Source organism: Theobroma umbraticum, unplaced genomic scaffold (assembly GCF_002168275.2).
Source record: "Theobroma umbraticum cultivar Fairchild unplaced genomic scaffold, ASM216827v3 scaffold_44.0, whole genome shotgun sequence".
Lineage (NCBI taxonomy): Eukaryota > Viridiplantae > Streptophyta > Magnoliopsida > Malvales > Malvaceae > Theobroma > Theobroma umbraticum.
The window spans coordinates 7,768,881-7,779,797 of record NW_018397255.1 but is presented as its reverse complement, the minus strand read 5'-3'; the positions used below and the strand labels follow the sequence as shown (position 1 = coordinate 7,779,797).

The 10,917-nt window shown below is 33.4% G+C and overlaps 2 protein-coding genes across 4 annotated transcripts in view; one reads left to right on the top strand and one right to left on the bottom strand.

The window, feature by feature from the left end:
- LOC110409188 (Peroxisomal membrane 22 kDa (Mpv17/PMP22) family protein) overlaps positions 1–1,724 on the top strand; it is a 3,956-nt gene extending 2,232 nt beyond the window's left edge. Inside the window, exons 2-6 of one of the 3 annotated variants that reach the window (XM_021418458.2) lie at positions 130–285; positions 401–518; positions 610–649; positions 1,155–1,301; positions 1,412–1,724. In XM_021418458.2, the coding sequence (XP_021274133.1) occupies positions 130–285; positions 401–518; positions 610–649; positions 1,155–1,242 (402 nt within the window). In that variant the 3' untranslated portion in view covers positions 1,243–1,301; positions 1,412–1,724. Of the gene's footprint in view, positions 1–129; positions 286–376; positions 519–609; positions 650–1,154; positions 1,302–1,411 lie in introns of all 3 variants that reach the window. The other 2 variants (XM_021418456.2, XM_021418457.2) reach the window with 2 other exon arrangements.
- Positions 1,725–2,489: 765 nt separating this feature from the next.
- LOC110409183 (uncharacterized) lies at positions 2,490–7,539 on the bottom strand. The gene is made up of 4 exons (XM_089785747.1): positions 7,251–7,539; positions 6,011–6,613; positions 3,985–5,887; positions 2,490–3,872 (listed from the first exon to the last, which is right to left on the bottom strand). Exons 1-4 carry the CDS (start codon positions 7,512–7,514, stop codon positions 3,484–3,486), a joined length of 3,159 nt encoding a protein of 1,052 aa, XP_089641873.1. The 5' UTR covers positions 7,515–7,539; the 3' UTR covers positions 2,490–3,483.
- Positions 7,540–10,917: the final 3,378 nt, after the last annotated feature.

The window sequence follows — 10,917 nt, the reverse complement described above, 5'->3', positions numbered from 1 at the left end:
TTTTTTTAAATTTTCTTATTTTTGACAAAACTCGTGCATCTTGTTCAGATGCTTGTCTATTATAATGACTTGAGTATTGCTATTGCATTTGACAGTTTTAATTTGTATTTAACATAGTGTCCATCGTAGGATGTCATGTCAAGCATCGTTTCACACCATGATTGGCTTCGTGCCTTGCGGATGACTTCTTATGGGTTTCTTTTCTATGGCCCTGGTTCATATGCATGGTATAAGTATCTGGATCATTATTTGCCACATCAGACAGCACAAAACCTAATGCTGAAGGTATATTTCTTTTGATTTGATTGTTTAGCTTTCATATGGATTCAAAAGGTTAGAAAGCAACTCAATTAGGACAAAACGTTATGATATTTAGTTCTTGCAGGTTTTATTAAACCAGATAGTGCTTGGTCCTTGTGTGATTGCTGTTGTCTTTGCATGGAACAATTTATGGCTAGGGAAGCTCTCACAGCTCCCAAATAAATATCAGAAGGATGCTCTCCCGACACTATTTTATGGTAAAACCTCTTTTGAAGCAAAATGCATATTGGCCTGATAAAAATATCTTGCTTTCGTGTAATTTGATTTTTATCTTTGATTCTTATGCAGGATTTAGGTTTTGGATCCCTGTCAGCGTGTTGAACTTTTGGTAAATCTTTCTTTATAAGTATTATCTATTTATTCTGGTTGGCACTGAATCATGGTGGGGGAAATTTGTTTAGTATGTGAACAACTCCAATGTCAAAACAAGAAGTTTTGATTTTCATATTTCTTATGCTATTTTATTTTACAAATAGCTTTTAGATCATGGATTATTGGGATATTGAGTTGTTGGTATTGGATTTTCACCTTTTTGTTTTCTCTCTTCTTTTCAACCTCTAATTCTGATTCTCCATTTCGTCCTCCTTTCTGCGTATTTCTGTGTTTCTTTCCCTCTAACCTATTTCTTTCTCTTTCATCTTACTTGTGTTCTATTGACTTCTTATAAATCTTATGTTTTCATTGGTTATTTTGACATTCCATTTTTGATAATATATCTTTGGCGCAAACCCCAAACATTGTCTGAAAATAGCTAGTGCCTAGTTGTTAAGTGATTGGGTGCTTTTATTGTGTTATTTTAACATGCTTGTGCAATCTATTTGGTGGGTCGACAGGGTGGTCCCTCTTCAAGCCCGTGTAGCTTTCATGTCGACAGGATCCATTTTTTGGAACTTTTTCTTGTCATCAACCATGAGCAAGTAGATTCAACTGCACCAAGGATTGATAAATTATGTGGTCAGCTAATGAGATTCAAGCCTGAGGTATTTTTAATTTCTATTCCCAGTTTACATGCATTGAGCTTATTGGTATTCCATGGTTTACTTCTATTTTTGTTTATATAATAACTTATTGCTAACCTGAAATCTGGCAGAATTCTAGTCAAAAGAGATGTGGGGAATAGAAGTCATAATTTTTGCCATAAATTCAAAATGTGACTTGGTTCACTGATTGCCATGCACGTCTGAGATATCGAAGTAGTATGAATTTAACTACTTAGCAAGTACAAAACTGAAGATACTTAATTTGTTGTGAACACAGAATCATGTGATTTAATGGCTATTTTGTGCCTTTGCTGTTATGCTCTCTTGTTCTCAATATTATTTTTTCTTTAAATGTTTCTTGAGAATGGATTACTCTGATTTCAGCATTGGAAAGGAATTTTTGTCCCTATTCTTCCCATAGAACTGGAAATGATTTTAATTGTTTTAGGTATTGTTCAGATTAATCTCATAGTTTTTATTTTGCTACATTTGAATGAGTCCAAGGGGGAAGGAGGGATCTGAACTTGTTTCATCATAAATATTTTCTGACAAATTTTGCTGAAAAGACCAGATTCTGCTGAACAAGGGCATAGGTTTGTAACTAATATTGTTAATGATGTTATACCGTTCTGTTCTGCCTTTCTAATAATTTTAGTTGTTTAAGAATTGACACTGAAATTTCTGAGAATCTTTTCCATACCTACATGGCTTTATTTATGAACAATTACCTTCATTATTGCCCTTTCGCTATCACGCAAGAAGAATACCATATCACCAATGATGCTAACCTTACCTCACTTGCCTTACCTGAAGTGTGGAAAATAAAATTATACATGCCCAGACATGTATCAAAAACCAATTCTAATCACGCCACCGGATGACCTAAAGAACACGTGGTTATGGAGAGGCATATGAATATCTTTGCTTTAGATACTTCATGTATGATTGCTTTATGGAGAACCTGGTTGATTTTTCCGAAGCAAAAGCCCTTTCTCTGACCGAAAAAGTATGCTAATTGTTTGATATAGAACTCCTTGCATTTTAAGACCCTGGTTCTAAATTTTTACAGTAGAGTTATAATTGGGATATATTAAGATGTTATTTGGCGTAGCTTTTTGTTTTTCCTTTTTTAACATTCCACGTACTGTTGATTTATTTAGCCCTTTTTTGTACTACATTGTATGTGTTTGACTCTTGAATCTGAGTCAGTTAAAACTTGGGGGTCAAAGGTGCCCTTGAAAGCTTTGATACCAGTTAGCCACTGGATGTTGATTTAGCAAAAAAACATTGTAAGATTTGGATATCTATACCTCTATATTGAACGAAGCCCTGAAAGGCTTCTCAGAGGTGGACAAGTGGTACCCTGTCTGTATCATTTATTTGAATGTCTTTGGAAATTTTCTTCTCATCTTGGAAGGATAGGACAATCAGCATTCAGCAACGCGATCCAGATCATTAATTTAGGTGCCAAACCAAACGAATTAACAAGTCTAGAGAGTTGTAATAGAACATGAATTTCCTCCGAAAAATTGAAGTTGGATCGTATGAGATTTTGGGAAAAAAAACTGTAGCTTTTGTAAAAGCTGCAAATGCGCTTTGGGGACTAAAAGCAGAATTTGGATAAAATAGTTGGGAATCAAGAACTGTTGAAAGACTTTAGCCTTTTCAGAACTTTCCTTAGGACTAACCCTCCCCATTATTTAGGTGAAATAAAGTCCAATATTAACTAATAAGTAATTGTAGCACAAATAATTGCAACTTCTTACATCAGTATTCTTACATGTGCATATAATTTCATCTCTCTAGGCATAAATGAAGGTAATGTGAAGGACTTCTTAATTACTTGTCCAACCTTGCCTCCTGTGTTTTGTTCTGTGGGCTAGAATGTTGAAAGCTTATAAAAATACTGTAGCATAGCAAAAGATAGGGTTATATTAATGAGCATAACTAAATGAGTTTATTTAAGATAGGTTTATATTAATGAGCATAACTAAATGAGTCTATAAATAAACTAACAAATATTAGTAAAAATGAAGAAAACCTACAAGTTTCATTTCTCGTTTCATTTCTCGTTTCATTTGCAGAAAAGCAGATTACATGGAAATCAAACCAAACAAGAAAGAGATCAGCAGAAAGGTACACAGTGACTAAGATTTCATGAAAGGCCTAGTCATTGGAAGCTTCAGTGAGCAATGAGCTCTCCCAATTCTATCAAGGAGAATGGCTTGGAAAGTGGAGGCCATTGAGTTGCAAGTGCAGAAGAAATATTTTGCATGGTTGGCCGATTTTGTGGATTAGCATGCAAACATGCAAATGCTAGTTGTACAGTATAGACCACACCTTCTGCAAAATGACTTCTTGGAGGTCGGAGGCGTTGGTCTAGCACATCACTCAGCAATGTGTGCGGAGTGATCGGCGATGAGGATGAGGATGACGCCAATGATGATGACGACGATGAAAATAGGGCCAAGATGAGATCCCCAGGATGGTTGCCTCTCATTATTTCAAGCGTTAGCACGCCAAAGCTGTAAACGTCACATTTCTCATTCACTTTTGTCGTGTAAGCCAGCTCTGCAAAGTAATAACTCTCTTAAACATGAAGATTTAAAGAATGATTTCTATTAAAAAATATGTGTATAAATCAATTATACATATAAAGAGAAATGGAGAGAAAGATGCATACCCGGAGCTATATATCCCAAGGTTCCTGCAACTGCAAAGGAGGTTAAGCTGGAAGAATTAGGCTTTAAAAATCTAGCTGTGCCAAAATCAGAGACATGAGCTTCAAATTCTGAATCCAGGAGAACGTTGTTGCTAGAAATGTCGCGGTGAATTATGGGAGGTGAGCAATCATGGTGCATATAGGACAGAGCATTGGCCACCCCTTTAACAACATTCAGCCTCTTGACCCAATCCAATTCCATTGCTTGGTTCTCATCGTTTAGCATCACTCGCAAGCTTCCCTTTTCAATAAACTCATAAACCAAGAAAGAGTGTTTTACATGTGGACAAAAGCCATGTAGCTTCACAATATTTCGATGTCGTATATTTGTCAAGGCAACAACCTCTCTTTCAAAAGCGTTCACGTTGGTCAGCTCACCACTTTTTGAGAGGTGAAGCTTTTTCACAGCAACCACCTGACCGGATGATAACACAGCTTTGTAAACGTTTCCGTGTCCTCCTGTCCCAATGCAATAATTGGAGTTGAATTCATCCGTTGCTTTGATGATATCTTGATAGAATCTTTTCCCAAAATCGCCCAACATTTCAATCATATGCTCGCAGTTCTCCTCTGACGTCTTATTTTTATTTTTACGTCTTCGGCACAGAGCGAAGAGACCTGTGATCAAGATAAGCAACAAAAGTGGGCTACCCAAAAGGGGTATCATTAGCGAAATGAGGCCTTTTCTGCTTGAAATAGGAACACAGGTCTTCAAACATGTAGTGTTGCCGCACAACCCTTGATTCCTTTGAAGTGCAAAACATGAAGCCTCACAAAAAGCTTTGATGTTTGGAATAGGACCTTCCAATTGATTGAAGGACACATTTACAGTTATCAAGCCCGACAAACCATTTTCAAAAGTTGATGGAATGGAACCAAAGAGCATGTTGTGCGAAAGATTTATGGTTTCCAACATCCGCAAGTTTCCAAGCTGTGGCGGCATCTCTCCAGTCAACAAATTTTGACTCAGATCAATATTTTCTAGAGCGTGTAAATCACCAATTTCTAAAGGAATGGTTCCAGCAAACCTGTTCAAGCTCAGATTCAAGAATTGAAGTTTTAAACAGTTTCTAATCTCCTTGGAAAGTGATCCACTTAAGTTGTTTGCTGCTAGATTTAGAGTTTGGAGATCATGTAGCATTCCGATTACAGGAAAAATGTTCCCCAATATCTGGTTATTTTCCAGCGAAAGATCCATCAGCAATGTCAACCTTCCCAATTCCTTTGGAATTTCACCAGTGAGATGATTGAAAGAAAGGTCAAGTCTCTGTAATTTTGCTATCTTTCCAAGATCGGGTGGTATCTTACCAGAAATATTGTTGTTGGCGATTTTCATGGCTATCAAATTACGACATTCCCCCCATTTCCATGTAAGCTCACCGTACAATTGATTACCACTCAAATCAATATAATACAGCTTGGGGTATATGCCGAAGTTTTCTGATATGTTTCCGGTTAGTTGATTACCTTCGAGCCTGACTCTAAATAAGCTGGTGCAATTTCTTAAACTTTTGGGGATCGAACCTGTGAACCTGTTGTCTGAAGCAGTGAGGTTTTCAAGCAATTTACCTCGACAGATATTCTGTGGTAAAGAGCCAATGAAATTGTTGTACTGTAACACTAAGGCTTTCAAATTTGTTAAGTTCTCCATCTCTTGAGGTAATGAACCCGACAATTTGTTGCTCAAAAGTTTAAGAAAAGACAAATTACTTAAATTTCCTATAGAACGGGGAAGAGCACCAGTTAGTTGATTTTCCGACAAGGAAAGTGTTTGTAGAGATCTTAACAACCCAATTTCTTCGGGAATGGAACCAAAGAGTTTGTTGTTGAAAAGGTGAAGAATGGTTAAGTTTGTCAAATTTTCCTATGAAAACTGGGATAGAACCCTTGAAATTGTTGTCAGACAAATCAAGGTCTGAAAGAGATTTTAACAACCCAATTCATGCGGAATGAGACCAGAGAGTTTATTTTTGCTAAGGTAAAGAACAGATAAATTTATCAAATTTCCTATTGGAGTTGGAATTGAACCTGTGAAATTGTTGTAAGATAATCTAAGGTCTGAAAGAGATTTTAACAACCCAATTTCTTGAGGAATGGAACCAGAGAGTTTGTTGTTGTAAAAGTAAAGAATGGTTAAGTTTGTCAAATTTCCTATGGAAACTGGGATAGAACCCTTGAAATTGCTGTCAGACAATTGAAGGTCTGAAAGAGATTTTAACAACCCAATTTCTTGAGGAATGGAACCAGAGAGTTTGTTGTTGTAAAGAAAAAGAATGGATAAGTTTGTCAAATTTCCTATTGAAGCTGGGATTGAACCTGTGAAACTATTGTTAGACAATGCAAGCTTAGAAAGAGATTTTAACAACCCAATTTCTTGAGGAATGGAACCAGAGAGTTTGTTGTTGTAAAGGTAAAGAATGGTTAAGTTTGTCAAATTTCCTATGGAAACTGGGATAGAACCCTTGAAATTGTTGTCAGACAAATCAAGGTCTGAAAGAGATTTTAACAACCCAATTTCTTGAGGAATGGAACCAAGAGATTTTTGTTGTTGTAAAGAAAAGAATGGTAAGTTTGTCAAATTTCCTATGAACTGGGATGAAACTTGAAATTGTTAGACAATAAGGCTGAAAGAGATTTTAACAACCCAATTTCTTGAGGAATGGAACCAGAGAGTTGTTTGTTGTAAAGGTAAAGAATGGTTAAGTTTGTCAAATTTCCTATGGAATTGGGATAGAACCCTTGAAATTGTTGTCAGACAATTGAAGGTCTGAAAGAGATTTTAACAACCCAATTTCTTGAGGAATGGACCAGAGAGTTTATTATTGTTAAGATAAAGAATGGATAAGTTACCAAATTTCCTATTGAAGTGGATGGACCTGTGAAATTATTGTAAGATAACTAAGATCAGAAAGTGATTTAACAATCCAATTTCATGCGGAATGAGACCAGAGAGTTTATTTTTGCTAAGGTAAAGAACAGATAAATTTATCAAATTTCCTATTGGAGTTGGAATTGAACCTGTGAAATTGTTGTAAGACAATCTAAGATCAGAAAGAGATCTTAACAACCCAATTTCTTGAGGAATGGAACCAGAGAGTTTGTTGCTATAAAGGTAAGAAAGATAAGTTTTTAAATTTCCTATGAAGGAATACTTCCATAGAGTGATTACTGCTAAGATCAATATGAGTAAGGTTGGAAAAAGGAGAAGTTCAAACCTTCTAGGTGGCGTTCAACCCTGAGGAGGAAAGGTTTAGATGAGTGATGCTCCCAAACGAACAACAACGAATCCCTACCCAAGTGCAGGCCCTGGTTCCGACCCAAGAAGACAAGGTGGCTTGACTTTGCTTGTCAAGACTGGCCTTCCATAGTAGAAGTGCCTCTACTTCCGTCACTCCTACAGGAGCTGTTGCAGATATTGAAGAAGCAATGAAGTGGAAAGAAGAAACTAAAACTAGGTTGAGGAAGAACAGGACTTTAAGTGGCAAGGGCATCCTAACTGTTATGGGTTTTTGTTGATATGGGCTGTGTATTGGCGGATGAACAATTAGACATTTATAAATAGGGATTTTTTTTGGCTGGAAGGCATTGAGAATAATTGATAGAATCTTTAAAGTGACATATTCAGATGTGGGCTGTTCGTGGAATAGTACGTGGCTACTCCTTTGCACCTACTTGGGAAAGCTTTAAATCAGAAACTTTCTACAATGCTTAGAAGTTGGACATATATTGATGTGTGTGCTTGTCAACTATCTGGTTAAAACATGCGTATTCAATTATTTGTTTTCCACTTTCTCAAAATTTGTTAGCATAAAACTGTATGATCCACTCAAACCGTATAATTCTAGGTAATTTAAAAACCATTTCCTTTTCATTTTCATTTGTCTTTCTCCGGATCCTTCTAGGAATCGATCATTTTATTCTTTAGTATTGATACACACTTCGTTTTCTCTCTATGGATCATACTTGATTCACTAGTATTTCCCGTTGAGTTACAGCTTACTTTTGTTGGTTTATTTCTTGTTTGCTACTTTTAGCTAAAGTTCATACCGATTTTTCTTTCGTAAAATTTACCTTTATTTATTAAGAAAAAAAATCTATAAATAATATTGATATGTATCTTATCCTTATCTTCTTTAAGTTTTGGGACAAGATTTAGAGAAAATTCTTTAAATCAAGTTCATGAAGATTCTTTTAAAAATGATTAAATAAAAAAATTAAAAGCAAAAATTCAAACTGATTATTACAAAAAACAACGGCCTGATAAAAAAAAAAAACAACAGAAGACCTCAGCAGAAGGAAAGACGCCCATGAGCAAAAATAGGGAAAGTCAGACCATCGTTGGCACTCCTGCTCCTATCTCAACAAGACAAAACAAAATAAAAAATAACACTTGCAAGAAATGGACAAGATGCTCTTTAATCACCGAGATAGAGGACTTGGTATTTTATTTAAGTATGTATTTTTATTAAATATTATAACAGAGATTTTACCGTTCAATAAATGGTGATAAAATTTTATATGCAGACAATGTTTTCATTTAACTTTTTATATATTATTGCTTTTCTCATTAAATTTTATGGATTATTGATTTTTATTTCAAAATTAATTTTTATTTATTTTCTTTAGAAATAACTACAATAAAATTGAGATTTAATTACACTTCTTTAACTAATATATCTTTTTGTGTAATGAAATCTAAAAAGTGTAGCTATTTAAATTTTTAATTTTACTTTTTTTATATTTAGGAGTAATATAAAAATGTACATCTTAATTAGTGTATGCAATCTTTATAATAATATTTTATTTGCAATGCTGTAAAAAATTTATATAGTGCATGTATTCATATCAGCAAAAATATTCTAAAAAGTATAAAAAAATGTTATTAAAAATATTTTTAATAATACTTTTTGAAAATATGCTGTCGTAAACCAAATTTGTTGGAGTGAGAAATCCTAACATAGTTGACTTAAAAACTTTATCTAAGTTTTATCCAAATTTTTGGAGGTATCACATAGAAACTTTGTGACAAATTATCCTTTATATTTGTTTATTTCTTTCTCTGCTAAAATTACTTTATATTTCAGAGAATTTGATTTCAACTGCAAAGAAATGTTGAACAATTACTCATGTCCTGTGCTTGTGAGTTATTTTCGTCCATTATCATCAACAATTAAAATAGGCCAAATGGATTGAAAGAGGTTAATTTTACAAAATCATCTTGGCCTGCTGGCTGTTATATGTAAGAAGGGATAAGTTGCATTTGGGTAAAATCAATTATTTTTACACCGTTTTATAATTTTGTATAAAATTAATATTTAAATAATTGAATTTAACAATTTACTTGTACTTGACATACGCTTAAAAATTCAAATTAATCTGATGTTCAAATTAAAATTTCATTATTAACAAATAAAGATTAAAATTTAACAATTTATTTATACTTGTCATACATCAAAAAGTTAAAATATATTCAACATGCACCTTTTTTGGGCATGTTAAAGGATCTGAATAGTTTTTTTAAAAAAATAATAGTATATGGAGTATAATCTTTTTTTATCTACAGAAATTTATTAAACATATCTATTTTATAATATAATATGAGATAAAAAAATCTATGTGAATAACTTATCCAACTTATGAGCATAAATATAATACGAAATAAAAAAAATCTATGTAAATAAAAGAAACAAATTGCTTCGGCTTTTTCACCATAATGTACCGGAACTGGTGCTTATAGAGATGAACCAATCAATATAGAGAGAAAAGGAAAGAATTTTATAATTTTAAATTAAAAGAATTAGATCTTATGTGCACTTTTGTGAACCAATTTCAAGATAGAACAAAACCTTTATTTAAGAAAAAAAAAAGCTAACATAGTTAGAATTCGTTGACCATAAAATATATAGGTGTATCTGAGAGTGGAATGAAAGGACCAAAATTGCATAACGAGAAATGGATCAAGTAAAGAAAGAAAAATAAAAAGGAAAACAAAGTTGAAAAAAATAGTAAAACTTTTTTATTGCAAAAAGAAATTTGATTTCAGATCTGAATTTCTAATTCCAAAAATTAAAAAAAATATAAATGGAAATGAAATGCAAGTGAAAAGAGTGAGAGAAAAGAATTTGAGAGTTTTAAGAAAGAGAAGACAAAGGTATTAATAATTATGAGAAAATGACGATAAATTGTTGAAAGCATGTAGCCAAATACTACATGGAGAAGACTTGAGCTTGTAAGTCTTCGACTGTGATTGTAGTTAGACGACAACTATGTTTAGAAGACATTTAATAAGACAAGATAATTAGATGAAACGTCATGATCATACATTAAATGTTATATTTAAAAAATATATAAATCTCCTTCATTACTATTGATTTATTATTCGTAGACTCGTGTATCGTATAAAAGGGGTTAGTCCCGTTCTTAGTATGTATAACTTACTCAATTAACCTCTTTGTCTCAACTAGACATGAAATCAGGCAACCAACAACTGCCCTCTCCGTAACGTTCGACGTGACAATTGTGATGTGATCCTCTTTCAAGAGCTTAATATATATTCACTTGTTGGTGTTGGAAGAAAGGAGAGCTAAATGCTCATATGCTCAAGTCATTTCATTTTCGCAATTGTCTTCTATCTTTCCGAAGACTTGACTTTGTCTGATGAAGAGCAAGGAGAAATGAAAATCATTAAAAAAAAATAATTTAATTATGATTAATTTTTTATGACTTTCTTCTATTTTATAATTTAAACATTCAATTTGTTTTTCTTTCTTTCCATATTTTCTAATTAATTTGTTTTTTGTAAGAGAATAAGAGAATGGACGGAATTTTTTAAAAAAAAAACAGTAATAATTACATTTGGAAATTTGCCCCATTTCACGTTTCGAAAACTTAATC